Consider the following 26801-nt stretch of genomic DNA (forward strand, 5'->3'; position numbering starts at 1 on the left):
AATTACAGTTATGTCTGTACTAGAGAACCTCCCTTATGACAGTTTCACATCGATTTCATCTCAGTATCAATAACTCCACCTCACATGCAGCCCCATACACATTACGCTTCCACAACATAGTCACTGAATAGCTGATGAATGAACATACAAACACTGTGGGAAAACCTGGAGACGGAAGGGGAGGTAACTGTGTCGAATCTGTTCTATCTATCCACATTAATCTCATACTAATAGTCCTTGAAACCTACAAAACCAAACTCAAGCAAAAGCTTCCCAGGTCTCCTTTCCCAACACCATAGAGAGCAATTATTTTACAGCAAAGCCTTTTGCTACAAGAGAGATTCTCAGAGTGGTCCCCAGACCAGCACCATCAGCATCACCTGGGAACTTGTAAGAAATGCAAATTCTTGGGCTCCATCCCAGACCTACTGACTCAGAAAGTCTTGGGGTGGAACCTGGCAATCTGTGTTTTAACAAGCCCTCCAGGTGATGCTGATGCATGCTGAGGTTTGAAAAACACTGTGCTAGAATTTGATATATTTAGGCTTGACTCTGCCCGCCCTGCACACACCTGCCCTTTTGAATGGATAGCAGGGCAGGTGAGGACAGTGAGAGGCAGCCCTGAGACCTGTGTTCAGCTCCTAGAAGAAAAAGACCCAGGCAGCACATGGACACCCTGGAAGCCAGACACCTTTACCATGGTCCCAAGTACAGAGCTCTCCAGAAGGAGCTTCATTTTCCTCCCACCTGCTTATACCATGTCATTCTTTCATCACCAATTCTTCAAGAAACCACCTAATTTTAAATTTTTTAATTGATTAACTACCTAGTAAGTGCCCGGCCCTGTGGCACCAGAAAAAGTATGCAAATAAGCCCTACTCCCCTACCTTGAGGGGTTCACAGTCTAGCAGAGGAAGCCTGTGCGCCAAGTAAGGAGGGAGGCAGGAAAAGCACATCCAAGTGAGCATGTGCTCTGCACAGGGGCCAGCTTCCCAGAGGAGGTGGGGTGAGCTGCGGCTTGTGAGCTGAGGAGGGTATCACCAGGCAGACAAAGGAGGCGCGGGCTTTCAGACACCAAAGCACGTTCCACACAGCACTTCAGGAGAACGAGAACCCCGGGAAATTCAGGACAGCCAGTATGAAAAGGGACCTGAGGCTGGTCATGAGGGGGACTAACCAGAGAGGAGGCTGGGCGGGACTTCACCCTGCAAACGTGGAGTCAGGGGAGAACTTACTCAGGTTCACACGCAGAAACCTCGCTCGAGGCTACAGTGCACAGATGGAGTTGAAGGTGGCAAGAGGCTGTTTGAATTTTCATTGTTTTTGCCTGAGTCGAAGATATTTATTTATTCTTTTGCTAAACACAGTAACTAACTTCTATCTACAATGTTTTTTGAAGATTTTGTTTCTTCTTAGAGAGAGGGGAAGGAGGGAGAAAGAGAGGAGGAGAAAGAGAGGGAGAGAAACATTGATGTGCAAGAGAAACACCAACCACTTGCCTTTTGCATACCCCCAGCCAGGGACCCGGCCCACAGCCCAGGAATGTACCCTGACCAGGAATCGAACCAGCAACCTTTTCATTTCACAGGCTGACACGCAATCCACAGAGCCACTCCAGCCAGGGCTACAACTGTTTTTTAAAATGACAAACAGCAGGTCAACTGAAGTAACTGCACTGGCCTTCAGCTATGGAACTCTGTTACACTTGGACACTTGCCTGAAAAACACAGAGCCAGGGATGGGGCCACAGCAGCTAGCAGGCCTTCTCCAAGAAGGCTCTGGGGCATCTCACACATGCCTGGTATACGGTCTCAAAGTCGGACTCATTCTCCTAATAGGGGCCTTCAATAATAACCTGGTTTTGTGGACCACAGTTCCCAAGTAGTTCATTTTAGCTTTTCTGTTTTTAACCTGGTTACTTTTTCTAGCCAAGTCTCTCAGAATGTTTTCAACCATACAGAGTATATAATCAAATGTGACAAAGTCTTCTCTAGGAACCTGCCGAGTAATGTGATTCCTGGGGACACCATGCTTCTTCATGCAATTCTGTCCTCGATGACCAGGGGTTTCCTACTTCATCCGTTGATGCGGCTGCACTGTCTATCCTCCAATCACTTGAAACGTTCTGATCAGTTACAAGTTTTCTGAAAACTGCTCCTGCAATGGGTGACTGATGGATGTTACCCAGACACATGAGCAGCCCTGACTTAGGCACCAGCCCAGCCACCACCTTCCTCGCAAACAGAGGCACCCAGTGACCAAGCAGAAACTTTTCTGGCACAGCACATGTGCACTCCAGGTGTCCATATTTTAACTTTCTGTGTGAAACAGTAAGGACTTCAGGACAGGAGGGAGGTTAAAGAGAGAGAAGTTGGTGCAAAGGAGTCAGTATAAACAGCCAGGAAAAGCCTAGAGAGACTAACAGCCTTCTGGCCATGTGCCATCCAGCCCCATCCACCTCCCCAGCCTCATTCGATGCCACATTTCACTTTCTTCTCAGCTTTCCCCTCCCGCCCACTGGCCCTTTCATTGCTTGAATATTTTTCTTTCTACCACAGACCACTTGCACTAGCTTTTTCCTCTGCCCAGACTGTCTCCCACCCCAATTTGCCTGATTAATGCTTCATCATCCTTCCCATCTTGGTTCAAATGTCCTTCCCCAGGGAAGTCTTTCCAATCAAAATTAGGACCCCGGTTTGTTACCCTGCTAGAACTAATCATGTATCAGTATGTGTCTCCCACGGCAGGCGGCACGGCAGGCCCTGTGCGTCTGCACGCTGTTACCTCTCCAGGGACCAGCGCAGGGCCTGCCTCTGGCCAGCACTCAATGTCAGCTAAGGGATGTAGTAAAAACACCCAGGTTTCTGACTTGGGCGACTGGGTAAGAGAATGTAGGAAGAGAATGAGTTTGGTCCAAAGCAGGCTCACATACCTGGAGTTTCGGAAAGATTTATGGATTTTGGAACTGGCAGGGTGGCGATATAAGGTATAAGGTCTATGGAGAGGAGAGATTATGGAAAAGAGATGAAAGGTGTGAACACAGGGCAGGTTTCAGAAAACACTGGTATCTTAAGAGCTGGGTAGGAAAAAAAAACGATTTTTAAAAAGTTAGTTAAGAAGGACTCACACAACAGTCAGCAACAGTTAGGAGTAGGGTTTCCCGGTGACAGAACCAATACCACCAGTCCTGGCCACTGCTCACTACTGAGCGTGTGCCGTGTGCAGGCCTGTTCCAGTGCTTCATGTAAAGAATTTACTCCCAGCAATCCTCAGCCCCCTCCTACAAATGAGCGGAAACACAGGCAGAGCCAGAACAATAGCAGATACCTAAGCAGCATCAAAAAAGAAAAGGGGGTAGGGGGTGTGTCTGGCTGGTGTTGCTCAGTGGGTTGGGTATTGTCTGCAAGCTGACGGGTCGCCAGTTCGATTCCTGGTCAGGGCACATACCTGTGTTGCGTTTCAGTACCCAGTTGGAGGCACATACAAGGGGCAACCAATCGATGGTTCTCTCACATATCATTGTTTCCCTCCCTCACTTTCTCCTTCCCTTCCCCTTTCTCTAAAAAAAAAAAAAGGAAAAGGAAAAACGGAGCTTGAGAAGAGACCACTAGATTTAGTGATATGGTCGCCTTAGTGCAAAAGGAATCTGCAACCTCGTGGAGGACGAGGTGAGATGGTGCTCCCGGAAATGAGGAAGTAGCGATGGGCCCCACAGACTGCCCTTGCAGCTTGGCCGTGAAAGGGGGACTGAGCGAGGCTGTGGGTGGGTGGGGCTGTGGCATCAGGAAGGCTGACGGGGGCTTGTCCCTTAACAGAGTAGCTCCTTGAGCAGACTGGTAGGCTGAAGGAGAGGACAAGGGGGGAGGTATGAAAGGCAGGGCTAGGAGGGATTGGAGATAATGAAGCAAGATGCCTGACCCCAAAAGGAAGCTGCTGACCCAAGTCCCAGTCCTTCAAATGACTTCAACCTAAGGACCAGAGACTTCTAAGATTTATTACGGTTGAACTGCATCCACATCAGACTGCTTCGTTTAGATGAAAAGAAACTCCCTGGAAATCCTGACTTGACTGGCCTGGAAGGGAAGGAAAATCAGCACTGTTGCACTTTCTGTGTTCACCCTTTCTCCCTGCCACCTGAGCACGTGCAGGCCGGCGTCACGGGCGCGGGAGCCGTGCGTTCAGACAGGGCCCCGGCTCAGAAGGGCCCCACACGCGGTTTAACACTTTGCTGTCACCATGTTGAAATTCTTAGTACTTACTGAACACAAGGGCCTCTCGTTTTCATTTTGCACTGGGCCCCGTAAAGTATGTAGCTGGTCCCGGAAACTTGTTGGGGCGAGGGATGGAGATCTGGGACTAACGTATTCCAAACAGCCAGAGTGACAGCGTATTTGCTGCCACATTGAACACAGGACCCAATCGGTCCTGCGGCGGAGGAGAAATCTCCCTCTGAGGTACCCTTGGATATCTGGCCCGAGCAGTTAGCCACACAGCAGTGGTCACTTCAGTGCCATCAACTGCTCTGGTCCTGCTTTGGGGTCAGTCCTGCCTTCAGAGACAGGGTCCATTGTGGGGAAGGAGGCAGCCTGGCTCTGGACTGCCTGTATTCAAATCCCGGCTCCGCTGCTGACTGACTCCGTGGCCCTGGGTGAGTCACAAACCTCTCTGTGCTTCAGCACCGTCTCTGGAAAGCAGGGATGATGCTGACAGCACACCTACCTCCCAGTTGTGAGGGGTACGTGAAGGGTATGGAACAGAATACATTTTAAACAGTGCCTGGCTCACAGGAAGTCACAGCCACTGTCAGCTGTTTTTGTCACCACTGCCATCAAAGCCGATCAGCAAAGGAAATAAACCCAAAAGGGGAGGGGGCGTATCTAGTACCTTCTCCTCTGAAGTCTGGGGTGATGGAGTTGTAAGAAAAAGAGGATGGAGAAAGATACATGCTGAAAATAAAGTATTAGAACCATCTGCTATCCTTTTATCACGTCAGCAATCTCACTCTGGAATTATCTGTTGTGCGGAATCAGACTGAGCCCCAAGACTGCTGAAGCATTCAGAGAAGGCTGCGCCCCAATCCTCCCACTCCAGGCTCCTTCCCCAGGGCAAGCTCCTTTGCGTCACGCACCTCTGAGGCCATCACCCAGGGGACCAGTCAACCCTGCCTTTGCACAACCCAAGGCCCTTCTTTTCACCTTGGCAAGCATGCTCCTGGATTTTGTGTTCCTGGCACGGAGCACATGGGGAGGAATGGCTGTGACAATAAGGAAGGTCCAGCTTGCCTTCCTCTCTCTGCTTCCCCTGGGGCGGATCCATCTGTCAAGCTGCAGAAATAGTGCTTGCCCACTTCCCAATCCAGAGCTGGATCCTCCAGGCAGGACCTCCCGTCTGGAGTTATGAATACCTTCAGTGTTGCCCCAGAGTATTTACAGCATGCCCCCCACTCCAACCCTACCCTACTCACTCCTTGTCAGGGAGAGGGGGAGGAAGGGGAGGAGGAGGGGTGGGGAAAGAGGAGGGGGAAATTCAGGGGCAGTTTGTGGGAACAAAGCCGGCTGCAGCAGACAGCAGAATCCTTCCTGCCGGGGAGAAACAGCCGCCTTCCCCACTGATAACTTAATGACTCTGGCACATTTTCATCAGCCCAACTTGGAGCACGCAGTGGGTATCTGAGCCAGTGGTTTCCGAGAGACTGAAAGCAGGGACTGAAAGCAATTACGGGATGAGCGTCCAAGAGACAAAGCCTGGGCCCAGGGAGTCACAGGGGTGCATCTCATGCTCAGCTCTACCCTGTGACACTTCCACACAACCCCAAGGAGGTCACTTCCCTCTTTCTGTAGCTCGACTTCATCTGTAAAATCCACCCAGCAACGCCTGTCATCTGCTGACGCCTTCAAAGCACTGTGCTTACAGACCGTCAGGCAGGCACTCATTCTTACACTGAATCTCCCAACAGATCACAAGGTATGGGTTATCATCCCATTTTACAGATGAGGACACTGAGGCTGGGGGAGTGGAAGCAACTCACTAAATGGCAGAGCCAGAATCTGAACTCGGTTCTGTCGGACTCTGAAGCACGTGTCTGAAAGATGCGCTTATCACTGTCTGTTTGTCCCCCGCCCTGCCTTGCCTGCAGCTGACCTCCACAGCCTCTTGCCCTCTCCTAGTAATGGAGTTTGACCAGCAGGAGTGAGGCACCAGCAGGAGAGCAGAAGGTGAGAAGCGGGAAGTTGGGGCTTTGTGCCCTGCCCATGCCTGCTTTGGCAGCATGCTGTGGCAAGGGCTATGCCCCACTCCACCGCACCAGCTCTCTCTGGGAGCCATGTGTCCTTCCTGCTCCTTGGGACTCAGGATGGGGAGGGCACACCCCTCCCTTCTCAGTACCTTTATCTTGTCCACACCTCCACAATCATTCCATCACCAAATTCTCTTCCTTTCAGCCTTTTTGAGTGGAACCTAACCCTACATCCTGCGGGGCTGGCACAGAATCACACCAGACCTGTAGGACAGCGCTCCGTCTTCTCTCTGCAGAACCACATAGGGGATGGAGGCATGCCTACCACCAGTCCCCTCTCCCCACCCACCAAGCCCCGGCCCCAGCTGCCTTCCTGTGGCTTCATTTCTTCTCCCAAGCCACTTGATGCTTATTCTAAACTGACTTCTTTTAGACAGGAACACAGGAGTCTATGCTAGAGCAGGGGTGGGGTAAAACATACCAATTTTTCAAAGCCACATTCCTCAGATCCTGGCTCTACAGAGCCAAGATCTATAAAATGCCAGTGACCTGGAAGTCCTGTGTCTCCCAAGGGAGGGCATTCAGCTTCTTTTAGGAATTTACTGTACATGAATGTGACTCCTGATTTAAAAAAAAAAAAGGAAGAAAACTGGAAGAACAGAGATAAGCAACAAACCTTTCACTTCAAAATACTCCCCGATTCTGGATCCCTGGCAAAGAAATGCATAAACTCCCAACATGAAAGCACTAAGTGTGTTAGGGAGACTCTTTCAAGCCCTGCTGGGAAGCTGTAACTGATCTCTGGTGAGCTCTGGGGTCAGCTATCCGGGTCAGCTAATTCGCTGTGTAACTCAATTTCTCCAACCTCAGTTTTCCTGTCTGTAAAATGGGGATAGTAATAGTTCGTACCTCATCTGAATGTGCCCATTCCCATAAAGTGCTAGCACACTGGCTAGCAAACAACAAGTGTTCGATAAAGCTATTTTTGGTCATGAGTTTATCAGACTGCTGCCCTGGTCCCTGACAATTCCAGCAGCCAGGGCATGGAACAGAACTGGGAGCCCAACTTAGGTGTGAAGTAAATGCCCTTTCTTAACTCAGTATAAGGAAAATAAATTCTTCTTGAGCACGTTTATGAACCAGGAAGGGAGCTGTTTTTGCATGCAATCTCCTTTAGCCCTCTTGAAAAGCCTCCAAGGTTAATCTTATTGTCTGCACTGGATAGAAGAAGAAACTGAGTCTCAGAGAGGTCTGTGATTGGCCCAAGGTCATGGCTATAAAGTGACACAGCAAAGATTCAAATCATGGGCTTCTGACACAAGAACTGTCTTCTTCTGACCTCGTCCCTTGTACAGACAGTGTCTTTGATTCCTTATTCTAGTGAGTTCTACATTAGCATGTCTTTAGTTAGGTCAAAAGATAAAATATAATTCTGTTTTAATCCTATGATAAAAAAACAATTTAAATAATGAATACAATTGTCAACATTTGAGGGGAAGATAAACAGAAAGGTAAAAATAAATCAGACCAATTGCCATAAGGTGTGGTGGCCCCCAAACATTTGGGAATCTGGCTGGCACGCTCTCTCTCAGGACCGCTGGGTGAGTGACATAAATGCCACCTCAGACACAGAGCTGGCTTTGTGTGTGGGTCCCAGGCTAGCCAGCGTGTCTCACTGACCCTTACCTGTGGCAGGCCCTCATCCACCTACAACAATGGTGTAAGTTCCTCACTTTCTTTGGGGAAACAAACATCCATTAACGTCTGGTAAACATTTCTTTTGGATGTCCTGGTATTTTCACAAACATATACACCAAAGTTGGGTCACTCCCTAAGGACCTGCTTGGCATCCTAGGAAAGCACCCTCTGACATGCCGGCCCACTCCTCCTGACCACTCCCTCCCCTGCACTCCTGCAGTGCTCACGGTCCACTCAATGAAATACTGCCTGGCGGTGTGCTGTTACATCCTAATGTAGTGTCAGCCTTATCTTTCCAAATGTATCAGAGACAGAGGGAGTAAGGAAAAGGCAAAGGTGGCGGAAACCTCCATGAAGCACATGCCATGCGCAAACATCTTTACACATCTTATCGTGCGTCGCCTTCCCAGCTATGCACCGCCCCCCACTGCACACCTGACGGAATGGAGACTCCCACCCCAAATGACTTTCTTTTTTTTTTTTTTTTTTAAATATATTTATTGATTATGCTATTACAGTTGTCCCATTTCCCCCCCCACTCCACTCCATCCTGCCCACCCCCCTCCCTCCCACATTCCCCCCCTATAGTTCATGTCCATAGGTCATACTCATAAGTTCTTTGGCTTCTACATTTCCTACACTATTTTTACCCTCCCCCTGTCTATTTTCCACCTATCATCTATGCTACTTATTCTCTGTACCTTTCCCCCTCTCTCCCCCTCCCACTCACTTAATGACAACCCTCATGTTCAAACTAGTTGTTTGCCTAGTTTGCTCTCGTTTTTGTTTTATGTGTGGCCGTTAATAACTGTGAGTTTGCTGTCATTTTTACTGTTCCAATTTTTGATCTTCTTTTTCTTAGGTAACTCCCTTTAACATTTCATATAATAAGGGCTTGGTGATGATGAGCTTCTTTAACTTGACCTTATCTGAGAAGCACTTTATCTTCCCTTCCATTCTAAGTGATAGCTTTGCTGGATACAGTAATCTTGGATGTAGGTCCTTGCGTTTAATCTTGGGTAATGTAATTATGATGTGCCTTGGTGTGTTCCTCCTTGGGTCCAGCTTCTTTGGGACTCTCTGAGCTTCCTGGACTTCCCGGAAGTCTATTTCCTTTGCCAGATTAGGGAAGTTCTCCTTCATTATTTGTTCAAATAAGTTTTCAATTTTTTGTTCTTCCTCTTCTCCTTCTGGCACCCCTACAATTCGGATGTTGGAACGTTTCAAGGTGTCCTGGAGTTTCCTAAGCCTCTCCTCATTTTTCCAAGTTCTTGTTTCCTCATTCTTTTCTGGTTGGATGTTTGTTTCTTCCTTCTGGTCCACACCATTGAGTCGAGTCCCAGTTTCCTTCTCATCACTATTGGTTCCCTGTACATTTTCCTTTGTTTCTCTTAGCATAGGCTTCATTTTTTCATCTGTTTTTCGAACAGATTCAACCAAGTCTGTGAGCATATTGATAACCAGTGCTTTGAACTGTGCATCTGATAGGTTGGCTATCTCTTCGTCGCTTAGTTGTATTTTTTCTGGAGCTTTGAAGTGTTCTGTCATTTGGGCCATTTTTTTTTTTTTCTTGTCTTGGCGCTTCTGTTACTTTAAGGGGCGGAGCCTTAGGTGTTCACCAGGGCGGGGTAACGCTGGTCGCTGAGCTGTGACGCTATACGAGGGGGGGAGGGGCCGAGTGGGAGCAATGGCGCCTGCCTCACTCTCCTCCGGATTTCAATCCTTCACTACCATACCCACAATCAAACTGGGCCACTCTGGTGCTGGTTCCCGAGTAAGTGGGCCTGTGCACACTCTAGGCCCCTGTGGGTCTCTCCAACAACCTCTTCTGTGAGGCTGGGAGTCTCTCCTGCTGCTGCCCCAACCCCCAGGGGCGCTTTCAATCAGAGGTTTGAGGCTTTATTTCCTGGAGCTGGAGCCCTGGGTTGCACGGTCTGCTTCGTTGCCCGCCGTTCGTCAGGTTTATCTGTGGGCGAATTTGGTGCCGCCGGGTGCTACCCGCTGCTCTGCCTGCCCCGCTCTCCGTCCCTCTGAGTCCGGCCCTCTGGGTTTATCTGCGCAGATGTGGGGCCGCGGGGTCTGCTAGTGCTCAGACTGCCTGCGCCATTTGTCCCACACTCCGCCAGTCTCAGTCCCGCCAGAGCCACGCGAGTCCTCTCCACCCCGGTGCCCGTCTCCGCCCCTCCTACCAGTCTGGATGAATGGTTATTTTCTATTTTCTTGGTGTTGGTCCCCCTTGCTGTTCGATTCTCTGTCAGTTCTGGTTGTGCGAGCAGGCGCAGTGTGTCTACCTACGCCGCCATCTTGGTTCTCCCCAAATGACTTTCTTTAAAATCCCAGAATTTGACCTCAGTTTTCTCGCTCTGAAGCCAGTGCTCATTCTTCTTCACCCAGCTCTCTTTAACCTGCGCAGCATTGACCTTGCACCTGCTTCCCTCTGTCCCCACCAGGATATCTATGCACCAGGCCCTTTGACCTCGCAATTCTGATTCTAGGAAATAACAAAAGCATTATGCAAAGATATAACTGCAATATTATTTTTAATAGTGAAAAATTTTAAACTGTCTCAACTTCCAACAAGTGGAACACTGAGCAAGCTGTGGCATGTTGATACTTTCTAGGCACTTTATAGCCCTAAAACATCATCACCCAAAATCTTTACTGACATGGGAAAATGTTCTTCATGTATTTCGAACGGAGGGAGAGAGTGAAACGGTACATGTCATACATCGTGTATGTGTGCGGACAAAGACACAGAAAGCATACAGCACAACAATATGTCAGCTTTCTCTGAGGGCTATCATTATAGGTTATTTTTAATTCTTCTAATTCTTAGCTGAGGACATGCTTATTGACTTTAGGAGGGGAAGGGAGGAAGAGAGAGAAAGAAAAGGAAAGAAACATCAATGACTAAGAGAAACATCATTCGGTTGCCTCTCGTGCGCCCCCAACCGGGGACAGAACCCATAACCTTTCTGTTTACTGGACGACACTCCAACCAACTGAGCAACACTGTCCTGGGTGAGATTACGGGTGATTTTTATTTTTCCCCTTAAGCTTATCTGTAATTTCGGGGTTTTCTGCAATGAACACATACTATTCCCATTAAACAATTTTTAATGAAAAGAATCTCTACAAATGTTCCTATCTACCCTATTACTGGTCATCCACATCCTAATAGGAATTATTTGCCACAAAGTTTGTATCAAGTTAACAGCTAGCTGAGAACAAGGTTCTAACTGGAGACAATACTTCAAGAGGGTGTGAGTTACAGCCCAGAAGAGGCAAACCTAAGTTTTGTGGCCAACGGGCAAGATTCTCGAGAAAGCTAGAGGAGTGGGGAAAGTGGGAGGGGAAAGCAGGCCGTGGGAGCAAAAGGAAAGAGAAAGGAGGCAATGAGGATATCAAAGAGAAAGTTCAGCCTCTGTCCAGCTCCGCCTCTGGCCGGCCCTGCTGGGAAGTCTGCAACCTGTGTCCATGACATGATGGCATTTAAATATTTAAACAGACCCAGCTTTGCTATAACAAATGCACTCCATCTCCAGAGATCAATCCCATGCCACGGGCCCTGCTCCACAAATCAAGTTTCTGGGGCACACAGCCTCTCCCCCCCGCCCCCCCACGCCCCATTGCAAGGACCTGCAAGATAATAGCTGTGACAACTGAGTGATGAGCCTGGCTTCCCTTCACTGACAAGGGCAGCCAGCCTGAAGGCCGCAGTTATTGGCTTCTCCACTGCAGCTTGAAGCTAAAAGCACATGAGTCTCAGAGAATGTGGAGCCTTCACACCCTCAAAAAAACTTTAATAAGACTGCAATGGTCATCTAACTCCCTCTGTGCACTCAGGTATGGGGAAACCCAGAGGAACTTTAAGGAGGCTGCAGCTGAGCACACTTTCTGGGACTGCCCTGGCGCACACTGCATCTGCCCCGTGTGCCACTCCTCCCATCCCGTGGCTCCCCTGGGCCGGGGCCTGGCAGAGGTTCCGCCATATGCCACAGCCCAGCACCTTGTCTCCTGGGTGAAGAGCCTCATGGTTAAGCCACTGCCTGGGAAAAAAGGAGCCCAGAGTGTGGAGGAGAGCTGATCAGGGAGGTCAGAGACTCAAGAAAGGAGCCACCCTCCCTGACAAGTGAGGAAAGTGGTGCCATGGCTCCTGAGCCTGGAACCGGGACAGTCCCCTGGATTCCTTGCTGTTGGCCCCACACCCCTCCCTCCAGTACGCCCCAGCCAAGCGGAGCGGGAAAGGACCCCAGACGCTAGCCTGACACTGCCCCACAGGACAGAGTCACACCTCCATGGATTTCTAGAAGGGAGATAATACCGAAGAGGTCACGTTTTCAGTCACAGGCCATACATGTACGATCAAAAACATGTGTCGGAGAGCGAAGCTCTTCCTGACGTGGCGGCTGAGCTGCGAGGACTTGCTTGTGTGAGAATACTAGCCATGACTCAAGTGCGTCGCGCTCTCAGCCTTTTGTCAGGAACCCACCTCAATGCCTCAGTGTGGGGGGGTGGGGGGACGGAAACAGCTCGACACTTACATAATCCATTTCATTCCACCTCAATTATTATTACTGTCTGACTCCAGCTTGCCAATCTGACACCGAGAAGCCATCTGTCAAGAGTGGACTAGGCCTCGCCTCATAAACAAGGTGTGCAGGGAGAAAGCAAACTCCAGGTAGGAGGGCCCATTTCACCTGCAGCTGGTGCGGAGATGTCCTTGGGTATGTCAGGTCCAGACTTGGAGAAACCAGGATGCATATCCCAGCTTCAGCATTAACCAGCTGTGTGACCTCAGACAAGTCCCTTCACCTCTCTGTTTTTTTCACAGAAAATTAAAGTCAATAGGCCCTGCCTTTCACAGTTGGTGTGAGGATTTACAGAAAAAATCTATGTAAAACGCTTACCCTCAGCACAGTGCTCTGCACTGTAAGGGCCCGTTAGCAGGGGTTACCGCCACGATCAGGAAAAACTGGGAAACGAGATCAAATGTTGGAGGAGGTGGAGAAACTGGAAAACCTGGGCACTGCTGGTGGGAATGCAAAATCGGTGCAGCCTCTGTGGAAAACAGTAGGCAGGCGCCTCACAAAATTTAACTAGAACTACCATATGATCCAGCAGTCCCACTTCTGGGTATTTACCCCAAAGGACTGAAAAGAGGCTCTCAAAGAGTCAGCAGCCCTCCTCTGTGCGCCGCGGCTCTACCAACAACGCCAGGTGTGGAAACACCTGCACGCCAAGAGCTGACCGAGAAAAGAAAATGAGACACAGACATGCGAGGGAATACTACTCACCCTTTAAAAACTGGGAATTCTTCAATATGCAACAACATGGAGAACCTTGAGGACAACATACGTACTAGGCACAGGGAACAACAAATAAATACTGCCTGATGCCACAGTTACAAGGTATCTTAAAAAGACAAATCCATAGCATTTAAAGAGTGGAAGAGGCATAGGGTTTGCATCGAGCACGAGGAGTAAGCTCTAGAGATCCACTTACAACACGGCACCTGTATTCAACAATACACACGCTAAAACTTTGTTAAAAGGATAGGTCTCATGTTAAATGTTCTTCAAATTAAATTTAACATTTAAATGTTCCATAAAAATTAAAATTAACTTTTTAAAGAAAATTTTAAAGAGAGAAACAGCTTCACAAATCCTTTCCACCGTGCCCGGCAAAAGGGTAAATGTGTGCACTCCTCCGTACCATAAGTGGCTGTGGCTTAGAAACACAATGTTCTTCCACTACCCGAGTCTCACCCCATTACTACCATCTTCTTTCTTACGATGCTCCTTGAACAAAGAAAATGGAAAAGCAGGTCTCTCGTCAGAAGTCTGCCCCAGTGATGCTAACAGAAGATTCAGGGTCAGGTGCAGTTAGGAAGAGGGGAGGTAAACTCTTGAAATGATTATTACAACATCCCAGTAGCCTTTCACATGCCATCTCCAGCTGTCACACCACATGTCAAAGGGGGCTAAGAATGCTGATAGGATTTAAAGCTATTAAATAAACCAATGCCCAGTGCTGAATTGCTGAGTTTCATACAGGACTGCTGAGTTTTTTATCAATGCTGAAAGAATTGGAAAGATTCTAAAGAAGCCAACTAAAACAATGATGCATGCCAGTGGCACTCTGCCTGGAGAATTCCTGGAGACTCTAGAACTTCCAGATGCAAAAGGCAGGGAATAAAAAAAAAAGGGCTGAGCAGTCGGCCAGAAATCTTCAAGCAGACTAGTCATTCTCAAAAGTCAGTATTCACAAGTCTTCCCTCAAGAGCTCTCAAAAATGCAGGTTCCTGGGCTCGCTCCCAGTGATTCCGGGACAAGGGGTCTGGTGCGAGGCCTGGGGACCCACATTTTAGTAGTAAACACCTAGGTTACCTCTGCACCGATGGTGCAAATCTACACTGTGACAAACACGACAGCCTTGCTACAAAGTTATATGCAGTTGCTTTGTTTGTGGGTAAAGACTTTTCCTTCAGCAACAGATTGAAAGAGAAGAAACAACTTCAATCCTTAAGCTTGGTAAACTTTTAGGATAATTAACAGATTGGTTACTTGCTGGAAAATGAAATATCCATTTACACGCATACCATGAATGGGTAAAAAAAATAAATAACTCATGTTCGGATGATTTAATGGTTCCCTGAGATGAAATAAATTCAACAACTGAGTGAAAGGCAACAGGCAAACTATCTATCACCTGAAGTTAACAGCTCAGATAGTGTTTCAACCATCCATCACAAAAGGGAAGCTCTGACCAAGAACATAACAGGACAACTATATTCAGAAATATATACCAGGAGGGGTTAAATATAATCGCATCTGAAAAGTAGCTATTACTAATCCACATGCACTGGGAAGAGGTGGTAGGATCCAAGGTGGCCTAATATTTTCATAAGTAACTTGAAAGATGGAGTGAGGATTATGCAAATCAAACCACAGATACAAAAATGGCAGCGATCACAAATCTGTGGAGAATAAAATTTAACTACTGGGCAATGTCTTTAAATTTGCCTTTATTGAATCCTGTATGTTGAAGTCACACATTATTATGTCTCTTTATTGAGACTCCATTGGGCCAGATGCCAAGTAATTTATGGACAAAAAAATACTCAGACGCAAACACACAGAGAGGCATTAGCCACTTTCCGACCATGCGGAGCATCACTGATGTGGGCACAGTGCAGTGGGGCAGTCAGACACCTACCTCTATACTCTGCAGGTGTGGGTGAGGTTAAGAAGTGATGTGTGAAATAAACAAGGCAATGTGTCTGTGACCCTTTGAGCCCGCTGACCTTGGTGCTACTTCCAAAGGGAGTGTTAAGCTTAAATGTAAACCTGGAAGGGAATTCAGAGCAGGCCCTCACAGAGATTACGGGACGTGGCCCCAGGTAAACCAAGAATACAAGGAGATGTCACGAGCGCCTCCAGAATAGACAAAATGCTCAATGTACCTGTTTGATGGGAAAAGATGCACAAAAGACAAGGGGGCCTGTGGAAGACAAAAATTTCTGCTCCTATTAAGGAAAACAATCATTCAAAGCACCGTTAGAATCATGGAAGAAAGGTCAGCTTATGGTAACACCATCCCTAGGGACATTCAAGGAGGTGACCAGATACCTCTCTACTTAGGATGCATTAGAGATTATTAAAAGCATTCCTTGCTGAGTTCGGGGGTGTGGGGTGGGCCTCGTGACCTCTCCAAAGGTCACTCCTGTCCCAAAGGATCACATGTCTGAAGGGCACCAGATAAAAATAAAGTCTATTAATCACTGAGCTGCCACACAGTTTCCTAAGAGAGCCAGAAAGAGAAGGGCAATCGAGGGTGGACCCTGCTCTGCCGAGGGAGGAAAAGGGAGGCAGTGCCTGTGCAGGCAGAGCCAAGAAATCAGCCGCGGAGACTTCCAGAAAACCAGCATCAGGCCTGTGATCAGGCCTCCCAAGTACAAAGGCATAAACTGAAGGAGGAAAAGACCCCGTGGGGAGGGGAACAGGAAAAGCAAATGACATTGAGAGCCCCTGAAACAAAGTCACTGGAGCTGGGGGAGAGGGTATGATGCAAGCACTTTGTGCCGAAAGAGGGAGCCAGGCAAGACAGGGTCACCCACAAAGGGCACTTTGTGGAGGCAGACATCAGACAAAGGAGTGAGGAGAGGGACTGAGGTGGGTGAGGGAGGATGCACACGGCATGCCTGGGAATACAGGGGATTACTACTGCTGAGAATCCATGGAGAGGTGCAGTAATTCCACTATCTAGGGTAGCAGAAAAATCACATAATAAAAATGAAGCTTTTGGAAAGAGGAATCTAGAGACAAAGCCCCAGGTCCAAAGCAGTTGTTGGCATTCTTGATAGCTGAGCTGCTCCAGCCTGTCGGAAGGCCTGTTCTGTGGGGGTCTGAAGGACTTTCCCCAGCGCAGAGCCAGTCTCCCCAGGTCCAGCAGGCATTGGCTTTTATGAACCCCATTCAGGAAACAAGACCCAGGCCAAAGCAGGCACCTCCTGGTATGGCCAGAGGGATGAGACCCCATGTCCTGCTCTCTCCTCACCCTAAAATGGGAACTGCTCTGGGATGCAGATGTTACCTACAGTTGTCTCAGGAATGTCACCTGTATGGGCAGCCAAATGGGAGTCATGGAGTTTGAGGGCTTCTAGCAAAATGTTCTCCAACCAGCTGTCATCCCACTGGACACAGAACAACTTTTTAAAGTCAAAAGTCAGAAGAGGAAGGAAAATGGCACCACCCCCAAAGTACTCCCTGACCCAACTTCCCGGTCCTCTCCCTGTTCTCACAAAGGCTGCAGACACTGGCAAGATGGGCGGGCGCCCACAGAAACCACTGCACCAGGGCCCTGCCTCAGCCACTGTGCTGCCATTCTCGCTGCCGCCCCTTCCATTGGAGAGCAGAGCTCTGCATCCTCAGAGACACAGAAGATGGGAAGGGGAGATGGTCAGGGAGTGCGGTTTGGAGGGTGGCCCTTGCCATGGAATAGATGGCGGCCAATACAGTCAGAAGATAACTAGGGCGAGGATTTTAAACCCACCACCCACTGCTCTGGTAGGTGAGAGACACAAAAGCTCTCTGGCGGACAGCAAAGCCTCCAAAGCTGGAGGTTTCTGGAGATCCACCTGCTGCCACTGCTCCAGAGCCCTCTCCCTCGGCCCTCCCAGCTCTGTCTGCAGACCCTAAACCCAGGAAGCAGGCAGCCGCTTGTCCAAAAGATGCTTCTGAATCAATCAAGCAAGGCTGGAGATGGACTGAGGGCCGCTTATTAACTAAGTCATCGGAGGAAGGTTCATAATTTGCCTTAAGTAGTACTGGAGAAAGACCAGAAAAAGGAAATTAAAGGGAAACGAATGAGAAAAAAAAAGCCACAGGAACTAAGTACATTTCTTGGAGGATTCTGAGTTAGGCTTTTGTTTGTGAATCTCTGAAATCAACCAAGAAATAGGGAATGCATCTTAAGGAGGCAGAGTGAAAGAGAGCCGGAAGGTACAAAGTAGGGTACGCCCAGAGAGAGGAATACAGCACCCAAGGTGGGGAGGCTGCGGCGCCCCCTCCCCAACCCCCAGGCTTGCTTTCCTCCTGCAGAAACCTGGGGGGCAGAGGGAGTGAGAGGAGGCGGTGACTGTGCTGAGGGGCAGGCATGCAAGCTGGGGGTGCAGGCCCCAGAAGAGGGGCCAGCCAGCCAGCCTGAGGCTGGGGGCTGACAGCCAGGGAAGCACAGGGAATGGTGGGGTGGGGCAGGGGCAGGAGAAGGAAGGCAGCATCGCCTGTACTTACTGTCACAGACATAGGGTTTGTCGTGGTCTTCCTGAGAGGCGGGGTCATGCCTCCTCCTGCCACCTGCAGAGCCACGGGCCTGGGGAGACATTGGGGGATCACGATGCGTGTTATTCTGATAATCGCCACAGTCCCTGAGCAGGTGGTCTGGGAGGCCCTGAGTGCCTCACCTGCATCTCCTCATTCAGCTTTCATCACATCTGTCCCAATACCAACCCCATGGTACGGGCCAGGAAACTGAGACCCAGAGAAGTTAGCTAACTTGCCCCAAATGGCTCAGCTACTCACAGTTCCCAGGGGAAGGTGCTACTATTAGCTCTGTTTAACAGATCAGGAGCCTGAGGCAATTAGGGTAAGTAGCTTGTGAAGGTCACTGGGCTACCAAGTGTGGAGCCAGGAACTAACTCAGGACAGTCTCACTGCGAAGCCTCCATCAACCAAATTCCCATGCTCTGCCATTGCTAGTAGAACCCCTTCCTCCAGCTCCTAAGCTTTGTCAATACTGAACGCAGATGGCAACCTGCCCCCTGCAGCTGACCTGATGACGGGCGTATTGGAGCAAGTGGCATAGTTACAGTTACTGGGCCAAGCTCCTTTGTTCCACTCTTCCGCTCAAATCTCTCAAGAGCCAGCCAGGCTTGGCATGGGGCACAGGGCATGAGCCTGGGGAAAGTGAGGAGCTCCCCTCCCCTGCTCAGTCACCTCCCTAAGGGTGGGCTTCAGCTGAGGCCACCTTGTGCAGTCTGCCTTGAGCTTCCAGCCAGTGACAGAAACCCTGACTGCTCCCAGTCTCCTTTGGTTGGACTACTGATACCACCACCCTGTGGACAACGCCAGAGAGGGCTGGCATGACCCGGGCGGGGGTGAGCTCTCCCTCCAAGGGCAGCGGAGACCAGCTAGAGAGGGAACTGGCAGCTCCGCAGCTCCAGGACAGTAGCTGCAAGAATGCAGCGAGGTTTATTTTTAAACCTCTAAGTCCCGCACTGGTCACGTGTGTAGCACCCTAGCCTCCTCGGGGTCATTCTCTGGTAATTAGCAGCAGTGAACTCCCCACCAAGGAATGGGCCTGCTGGGGTCTTTGGGGACAGAGAGAAAGGCGGAACAGATGAGAAATAAAACATGGCAGCAACCTGGGGTGCAGGGAAATGGGGACGTGCTAGGGCCCTGGCCTGGAAATGCAGCCCTCGGGACTTCAGGGTCAGAACGCCTCAGATATTCTCATTCTCATTCACTCCCATATTTTCTCTCGCTCTCTTGAGCGCTCTCTCTCTCTCTCTCTCTCTCAAACACACACACACACACACACACACACACTTCACAATCAACACCACCTGGCAAGTCACCACCTCCACCACTTCCTCAGCTTGTCTCTCTCCAAAACAAATTACAAAATTCCACCCCCCCCCTTCCCTCCCTTCCACTGCTCTTTCCCTCCCAGCCCCTCACCCCTACACACACACACACACACACACACACACACACACGCGCGCGCGTGCGCGCGACAGCCAGCCTCTCTCCCCTCACCCTCATTACTCAAGAGTTGACCCAAAGAGGGAGCTGTGAGGTGTACAGGCAGTCACCCTGGGGCACTCATGACACCGAGCCTGCTCCCCCTAGCTGCCCTTGCCCCCCGCCCACATGCTCCCTTGGTGAAGCCAGGGACAGCTTGGCATGTACAGCTTGCAGCCCTGTCACAGTCGCCTCGGAGCAGGTGAGAGCAAGTCAGGCAGAATGCCGAGGCAACAGCAGCTGTGGGAGGGGCTCTGAGAGACTAAAAACACCGCTGGGGACCAGGAGGAGCTCTGTGGCACTGGAAACACAGAGCTCCAGCCAGCGGGGGGGGGGAGGGGAGGGCACCAGGGTTTCATTTCGTTCTGCAGGACTGACCAGGAGGGTGACTACAGGCTCCCACATTCTCCCTGCACCTCAGTGTCCTCAACTGCAAGATGGGGTTCTACCCCCGCACCGTCCTACGCAATCCAACTAGACTAAAGGGGTGAAGGACAGGAACCCCCAATCATTCATTCACTGCCACCTAAAACCCACTGACACATCCAACGGCGATCTAGTGCCAATCCCCTTAGTTTCACCTCAAGCTCATGCTCTGTCCAGGGCTTTGTTTTTTCCTGATCCCCGTCAGGGACCAGCCTCTCTGTCCATCCCCATCGGATCCACGCTTTAGCCCCGCTAACACCCCACGCCCCCAAGAATCATCTTCTCACCACACTGAGGAGCAGAAGCAGCATTAGCGTTAAAGTCAGACACAGGTTTAAACACCAGCCTTGTGCCTTTGGACAAGTTATTTCCCTAAGCTTTATCTTTCTTAACTGTAAAATGGACACGGCAGCACCTCTACTGCAGAAATGCTGAGAAGGAGCACAGGGTGTGTGAGAGCACAGGGGACAGAGCTCGGTCTACAGGAAGAGCTCAGCAAATTATTTCCCCTCCTTGCCCAAGCTGGTCTCCCTTTCCTCTGAACTCTCACTGCATTTGGTTAGTGCGCAGTTAGAAGCCTGCTGCTTTCTAACTATGTCATGGCTATCAGCATTTTGTCCTCAGTTTAACTCCAGCATCCTCGAGAGCAAAGACGCATTTCATACTTTATTACACGTCCCCAACACTCAGCACTATGCTGGGCACAGCCCCCACAGCTCTTTCACATTTACTAGTTCAATTAACTCCGACCATACATGAGTCTGAGCACATTATATTACTCCCGTTTGGCACCTGATCAAACAGGTCCAGGGAGGGTTTGTAACTTGTCCACATAGAGCCAGCAGCAGAAGCAGGACCGAGGTCTTCAGACTCTGTTGTAGAAAAGTTTGAACCCCAAAAAATCAGTTCTCCCTCTCTGAGAACTGCCCACCCCCACTCCACTCCATTCCCCATTCACGCAGTGGTAGGCAATGACAGCCATAACGGTACCACGTGACCTGCTCCCATGCCCACAGCCGACTGGCTGCCTCAGGAGTGGACACCTGACCTAAGCTAGACAAATCGGATTCTAGCTCCAAAGAATTTGGAATTGGGAAATAGTGACCCTAGTTAGCACAGGCCACTAGAACTAGGGACCCATCAATTCGGGAACCACGGGGACCATGTGCACAGAGAAGCAGAAAAAGTAGTCTTGCGAGAGAAAAATGAAGGAGAAGTAGGGCCAGAAGCTTCCTGGGTGCTTCACTCTTTCCCAATCCTGAACTCCTGCCTCTCTCTTGCCTTGCCGAGGTTTGAATCTTCGAAGACTGCTCAAAGCTAGAGCAATGGCCCAGCAGCTTTTCAAATATTTCCCACTTTTGCTTAACCTGTTCCGTTTCCCGTAATTAAAAGACCCTCGACTGGGACAGGCACAGAGAACTAGCTCCTCTATACCAGCTATTCTCAAATAGTGGTCCAGGGATCACTGGGGGTCCCTGCGACCCTCAGGGGGTCTGTAATGTCAGAATTGTTTTCCTAATAGTACTAACCGTCATTGAAATTGTTCGCTCTCATCTTCTCAGACGAACAGTGGGGTTTTACAGAGGCCACGTGACATGATGATGTCATCACAGTGTGCTTATGTGTTCTTAAGTTTAACATTTGTTGTTTTAATTTCTAATATCATAACTATCACTAGTTATAACCTACCACAACAACAGCTTTTGGAGAGCTCTCAGTTATCTTTAAGTAAAGAATTCCTGAGACAAAAAAAAAAAAGTTTTTGAGAACCACTGCTCTATCTCATTGCTATTTAAAGTGTGGTCCTCACTTTAAACAGCAATGTGGAGCTTGTTAACCAGGCAAGACCTCAGTCCCCACCCCTCGACCTACTGCATCAGAATCTGCAGGTGACTAAGCTCGCCCGGTGCTTCGCATGCGCATTCCAGTCTGAGCAGCACTGGACTACACTACGATGCGTCAGTAAACCCTGACTGACTGACGGCCCTGTAACACTCCCGTGGATGACTGACTCACAAGAATTTTGTACATTTTAAAGAGCTTGGATTTCTTGGACTAAAATTACCACAGACACAATCATTAACTGTTGGGTCTAAATTTCTTTCTCCCCTCAGAAATCTCCTTCATCAGAACTCAGAGAGTTGTTCCCTTCGCTTGCTCCCTCTTAATCATATCTAGCTTTTATTAAGCACTCAAAATTGGCCATGTTATATTTATTGCTCCCATTTTAATGATGAAGAAACTGAGGTCCAGAGTTCGCATATAATTTGGCGAAGGTCACAGAAGTTACGAAATTCACCCAAAGGCTGTTCTTGTAAGCTCGCCCCCAGGCCTGGCCTCGGTGGGCACACAGGGCAGCCAGGGGCCTTACTGACGTGCAGACTCTAATTCAGTCCATCTAGGGTGAAGGGTGGGGTCCTGCCTTTCCAAGAATCTCCTAGGTGACACTGATGCTGAGTCCAGAGGACACACACTGAGATGCATGGCCTTAAGTGGCCTTCCAGTCCTGACACAGAAATGGGTGTGACTGTTCTCCAGGAGCCAGCAGCAGCTTGAAAACACCACGTGAAAGGAGGCTGACTGAGCAGCTTCATACCCCATTCCAGCCCGGGCAGGCTCACCTACACTCTTCCAGGTCCTCCCATGGCTCCCACCGTGGGTGACGTGTCCACAATGTCACTGCACAATGTGGAGCATTCAACTGCCCCTTGGCCAACATAAGGGGGGCCCAGAGCTGGTCTAGGCCCCATCCAGCCCCTCACTGTGTTCAAGTTTTCTCTGGGCTCCCACAAAGCTGAGCTCTGGCTTCCATCATTCAAAAAAGTGGTCACTGGCCACACGCAGGAGATGGGGCCACGCGTGACCCAGTGGAAAACGCATAGATTTATGTTCACATCCTGCCTTCTTCCTCACTGGGGGGATGACTTTGAGCCAGTCCCTACACCCCTCTGGAATAGTAGCGCCGACGCACGGGAATGAAAGCAGCAGCGCTGGCCAACACAGACACGACACAAGCCACACGGGCCATCCTGCATTTCCCAGGAGACACGTTTTTTAAAAAAAGAGTAAAAAGAGAAACAGGTGCAATTAATTTTAATATTTTACGTAACCCAATATAGCCAAAATAGTATCATTTCAATATGTAATTAATATAAAAATACTGAATATGAAGAAGATGCTCTGTATTCTTTTCATACTACGTGTTTCGAAACCTGGTATGTATTTTACGTTCACAGCACGTTCCATCTGAACTAGCAACATTTTCAGTGCTCAGCAGCACGTGGCCAGGGCAGTGAAGAAGTACGGAGCTGTGGCCGCCGAGCGCCTCACCGCCCCACCCGGTGCAGAGTGAGTGCGCAGTACACAAACGCGGCTGCTGCCCCTGCCGCCGGTGTTCTCATGAGCCTCCCTCACTCACAGTCCATGGGGGCAAGTCCAATCCCCGATGTTTAGGTTCCGATTGGAGAAGTTGTGAAGACCATTCTCCTTCCACAATCTACTCGCCTAACTTTGGTTTGGGCGGAGGGAAGGGAAGGGAAGGAAGCAGGACTGGCGGTGATACAGGCCTTGAAGGTGAACCCAGCTCTTGAAGTTCACAAAAAGCCCAGAAATTCTAAAAGCTTCCTGAAGCCATTCTAAAGCCTCCTTTAATGATGGAATTAGATATTCATTATTTTGTAACCTCCAATGAAACCATGGGTCCAGGCAAGTTCATCAATGGCTGCAGAAACGACCAGACGGAAACTCGGTGGGGAGCTTCACGAGTGTGAGCAGGGCTAAGGCTGACAACATCCAGAACCACCTACCAACTCTACCACCACCAGAAGCGGGGCCACCGGATGACACCGCCCCCTGACGTGACCCAACAAGAAGCACATACCGCACCTAGGAAAGAGTCTTCCCCACCAAAAACATATTTACACACACATGAATATGTGAATCCAATCCAGTCTCTAACCAAACCACTTTTCAGGAAACAAAGAGGACAGAGGAACACTTTAAATACCATCAGTCTGCCAAATCTAGGGTGCGAGAAGTTCCTCAAGACCGACCATTCAACTTCAACAAACATGGCATGGAAAAAAAATAGGTGTGTGTGTGGTAGGGCACAGCAAAGCAAAGGTATGTCTCAGAACCCTAGAGGCTTACGTTTCAAATAAAACAACTGTAAAAGACAGGGTTTTTTTTTTTTTTAGAAAATTAGGGAGAAATGATCAGGGGCTGGATAGTAGATAGCAGAACAGTTGTTCTTTTTACTGGGTATGAGAGTGGTATGTCAGAGATACACACTGAGGTATATGCTTTCAAACATTTCACACATAAATACACAAAACATGCAAACCCAACAACAAGGGGAAGAAGAGAAGAGAAAACAAGGTTGTCAAGACGGTGACCACTGCGAAAGCTGGGTGTCAACTCCGTCAGGCGTGCGGCGTCAGAGGCTTCCCCTGCCTGGACTGAGAGTCCAGCCCCCGCAACAGGTCTGGGGCAATTCGGCACAGTGTGGGGAGAGCTGGACCACCTGCACCATGACCTAGAAACCTGGTTACCATATAGCTTTCCAGGCCCCACCCCAGACCTCCTGAGTCAGAACTTCTGAGACCGCGTCCTGGGAATCTGCATTCTGATGGGCTTTCCTGGTGATTCTGCTATATATTGCACTAAGGCGTGAGAACCACAGGGATAGGGAGGTAGGCCTATTTATCACCAGATCCACCCTCAGGTCACCCAGGGTCAGCCTCTTGTTGGTGAAAAAAGTGAGGGTCCTGCATAGAGCCTGAAGGAGCCAGACAGGACTAAGAGTCAATTCTCTAGATGAAAAGCAGCAGTTTAGCCCCAGGGAACCCTCTCTACCTGGTTTTTGTCAGACGCCCTTGCAGACCACCCCCTCCCCCCCCCAGTTGACCACAAACAGCCCCTTTGGGCTTGAACATGAGGACTCTGGAGGACCAGTATGAATACCTGCAATCACCACCCTGGTTTGGTTCCCTCCCCTCAAGAGCCATTCTCATATTTTTACTCCTCTACCATAGATTTCCCCTCTGCCATTCCCCAGGCTTCTGTCATTTTCTTGCCACATTCCATGACCACCAGCTTCCAAAGACCAGTCCACACCTGCTTGGGAACCATCAGCTGTGGTCCTACTCTCTGCCTAATAAAATACACCCCAAAGTAAGTGTCCTGACCCTGTCCCTCTGGGGCACTCCCAAGGACAGGAAACTTTCTGCCTTCTTTTATAAGCAAGGAACATCTGTCCCATCTTCCTTGTTCTCCACCCTCACCCTGATCGCACCTCCAACCTTTCCCAAACCCTCAGCATCCCCTCGGAGCACCCTCTGCGTCTTCTCCCTCCTGCCAGCTCTAAACTCTTACAGATATCACCTAAGACCAGAGCCCGTCTGGGGTTTCCTCTGAGTGCTCTGCAAGGGAGCCCGTGGATATGGTGCAACGGGACTTCGAATCTGGGGACCACTGCTTTGCGTGACCTTGGCCTCCCTGATCACTCTCAACACCTTCGCGGCATCCCAGCTTACCCGTCCTCTGGTCCTGTTCTTTCGCTTAGGGATATCCTCTTCTAAATCCTCTTCTTCATTTCCTTCTTCTACATTTTCATCATTTTCCAAAACTCTCTGAAATGACAAGAAAATGAAGAGAGGGAGTAAGAATAAAATGGAAAACATAACCATCAGAGGGTAACTTGGGGGATATTCCATTTTGTTGTGTTTTAACAGGGTGGAGATGCCACCATTCCTTAGGGAGCAGGGCTCCCAAAATGCTGCCCAGGGTTTCAGAGCTTGGTGATACTAGTTCTCTCAAACCCTGGGGCCCATTCCAGACAAGTCCTCCCAGAACACTGACCTTTCACAACTCTTCTGGACCAAGAAGGGTTTTGTAAAAAGAAAATACTCTGGTAGAAGCAATTTTCTATGTGGACCTAAGATGTTTGGTCAAAAGTTTCTTTAGTGTAATTTTTCTTCTGTTCCAAATATGAGAATAGGTTTCTCCTTCCCCTGCCATGCTGGAACCCTGCCCTGTTTGGTAAAAACAAGTAACTTCCTGTTCATCTGACCAGAATTTGACATTAATGTGTTTTTCATAATCACCCATTGTTATTTAAGGGAAAAAAAAAGGATTTATTTTCATTACAAAACATTACTTATAATGGAGCTTAAAGATCATAAGTTTAATTCTCTCTCTCCAATAGCTCTACATGTCATATTGTAGAAGAGAATCCCATTTTCATTTTGCAGGTGAGCAAACTGAGGCTGAAAACTGTTTGACTTCTCAAGATCATCTAGCAAATCCATGACCAAAGCAAGGTCAGGTTCATCAGCTCGGAGTTTCCATTTGTGTTTCAGCCCTAGTCTAAAGATGCCACGGTGTACTATGGCATACCCTTCCTGGGCGGACCTGAGCAATTCACTCCCTTTGCGGGAGGTACGTACGTCCAGGTTTAAGGGAAAGATAAGAGATTGTGGCAGATGACCCAGCCCCCACAGTGGGAGTGGGAGAAAGGGAAAAAAGAGCACGGACTTCACCGGACTCCATGTCAGGAGCCCTGGGGGTTTCTTTATGGGCCTCTTTCCCTAATTACAAAACAGAAATTCACTCACTCATTCAACCAACAAACATTTGTCTAGTGCTGACTAAATTGCAGGTGCCATGCTACACAAGCCACAAAATGGCTACAGTCCAGGCTCCAAACAGCTTTGGAAAAGGACAGATTCAAACAACACAGACAACCATATAAGTACAACTGTTATAAAAACAGTGACAAGCAAGTTCCAACTGCTCTTGGAGGGTGATCGAAGGAAATTTAACTAACCTGAGGGTCAGGTAAGGCTTACCTGAAAAAAGTGACCTAAGAAAGTGAACTGTAAAGAAGAGAAGAGATAGCTTGCAATGGAGACTGGGTTAGGGAGAAAGGGAAGTATTCTAGATGGAGGGAACAGCATGAGCAAACTCCCTGAGTCAGGGAGAGGAATATGACTAGTCCAGGAACAGAAAGAAGGCGGATGTGACCAGGGCTCTGGCTCAGGAAGAGGGTGGCATTAAGATGAGGCCAGCAAAGGGGGGGGGGGGGGGGTACCATGTTGTACAGGACAAGAGCACCCACTCCATGGTGATGGTGTGACAAC

The 26801-nt window shown here is 49.2% G+C and overlaps 1 protein-coding gene and 1 pseudogene across 3 annotated transcripts in view; both read right to left on the reverse strand.

Annotated features, from left to right (window-relative positions):
- Positions 1-26801, reverse strand: part of DPF3 (double PHD fingers 3) — a 237036-nt gene that overhangs the window by 80982 nt on the left and 129253 nt on the right. For all 3 annotated transcript variants that reach the window (XR_008427345.2, XM_045201942.3, XM_045201944.3), the window contains 2 exons: positions 25197-25292; positions 17728-17806 (listed from right to left, as the gene is read on the reverse strand). Coding sequence is in view for 2 of the 3 variants with exons in the window: in XM_045201942.3 (XP_045057877.1) it covers positions 17728-17806; positions 25197-25292 (175 nt within the window). In the remaining variant the exon portion in view is untranslated. The remainder of the gene's footprint in view (positions 1-17727; positions 17807-25196; positions 25293-26801) is intronic.
- On the reverse strand, positions 1754-10236 carry LOC112311549 (low molecular weight phosphotyrosine protein phosphatase pseudogene; annotated as a pseudogene).

The sequence above is a fragment of the Desmodus rotundus genome, chromosome 7 (genome assembly GCF_022682495.2).
Source record: "Desmodus rotundus isolate HL8 chromosome 7, HLdesRot8A.1, whole genome shotgun sequence".
In the NCBI taxonomy this organism is placed as follows: domain Eukaryota; kingdom Metazoa; phylum Chordata; class Mammalia; order Chiroptera; family Phyllostomidae; genus Desmodus; species Desmodus rotundus.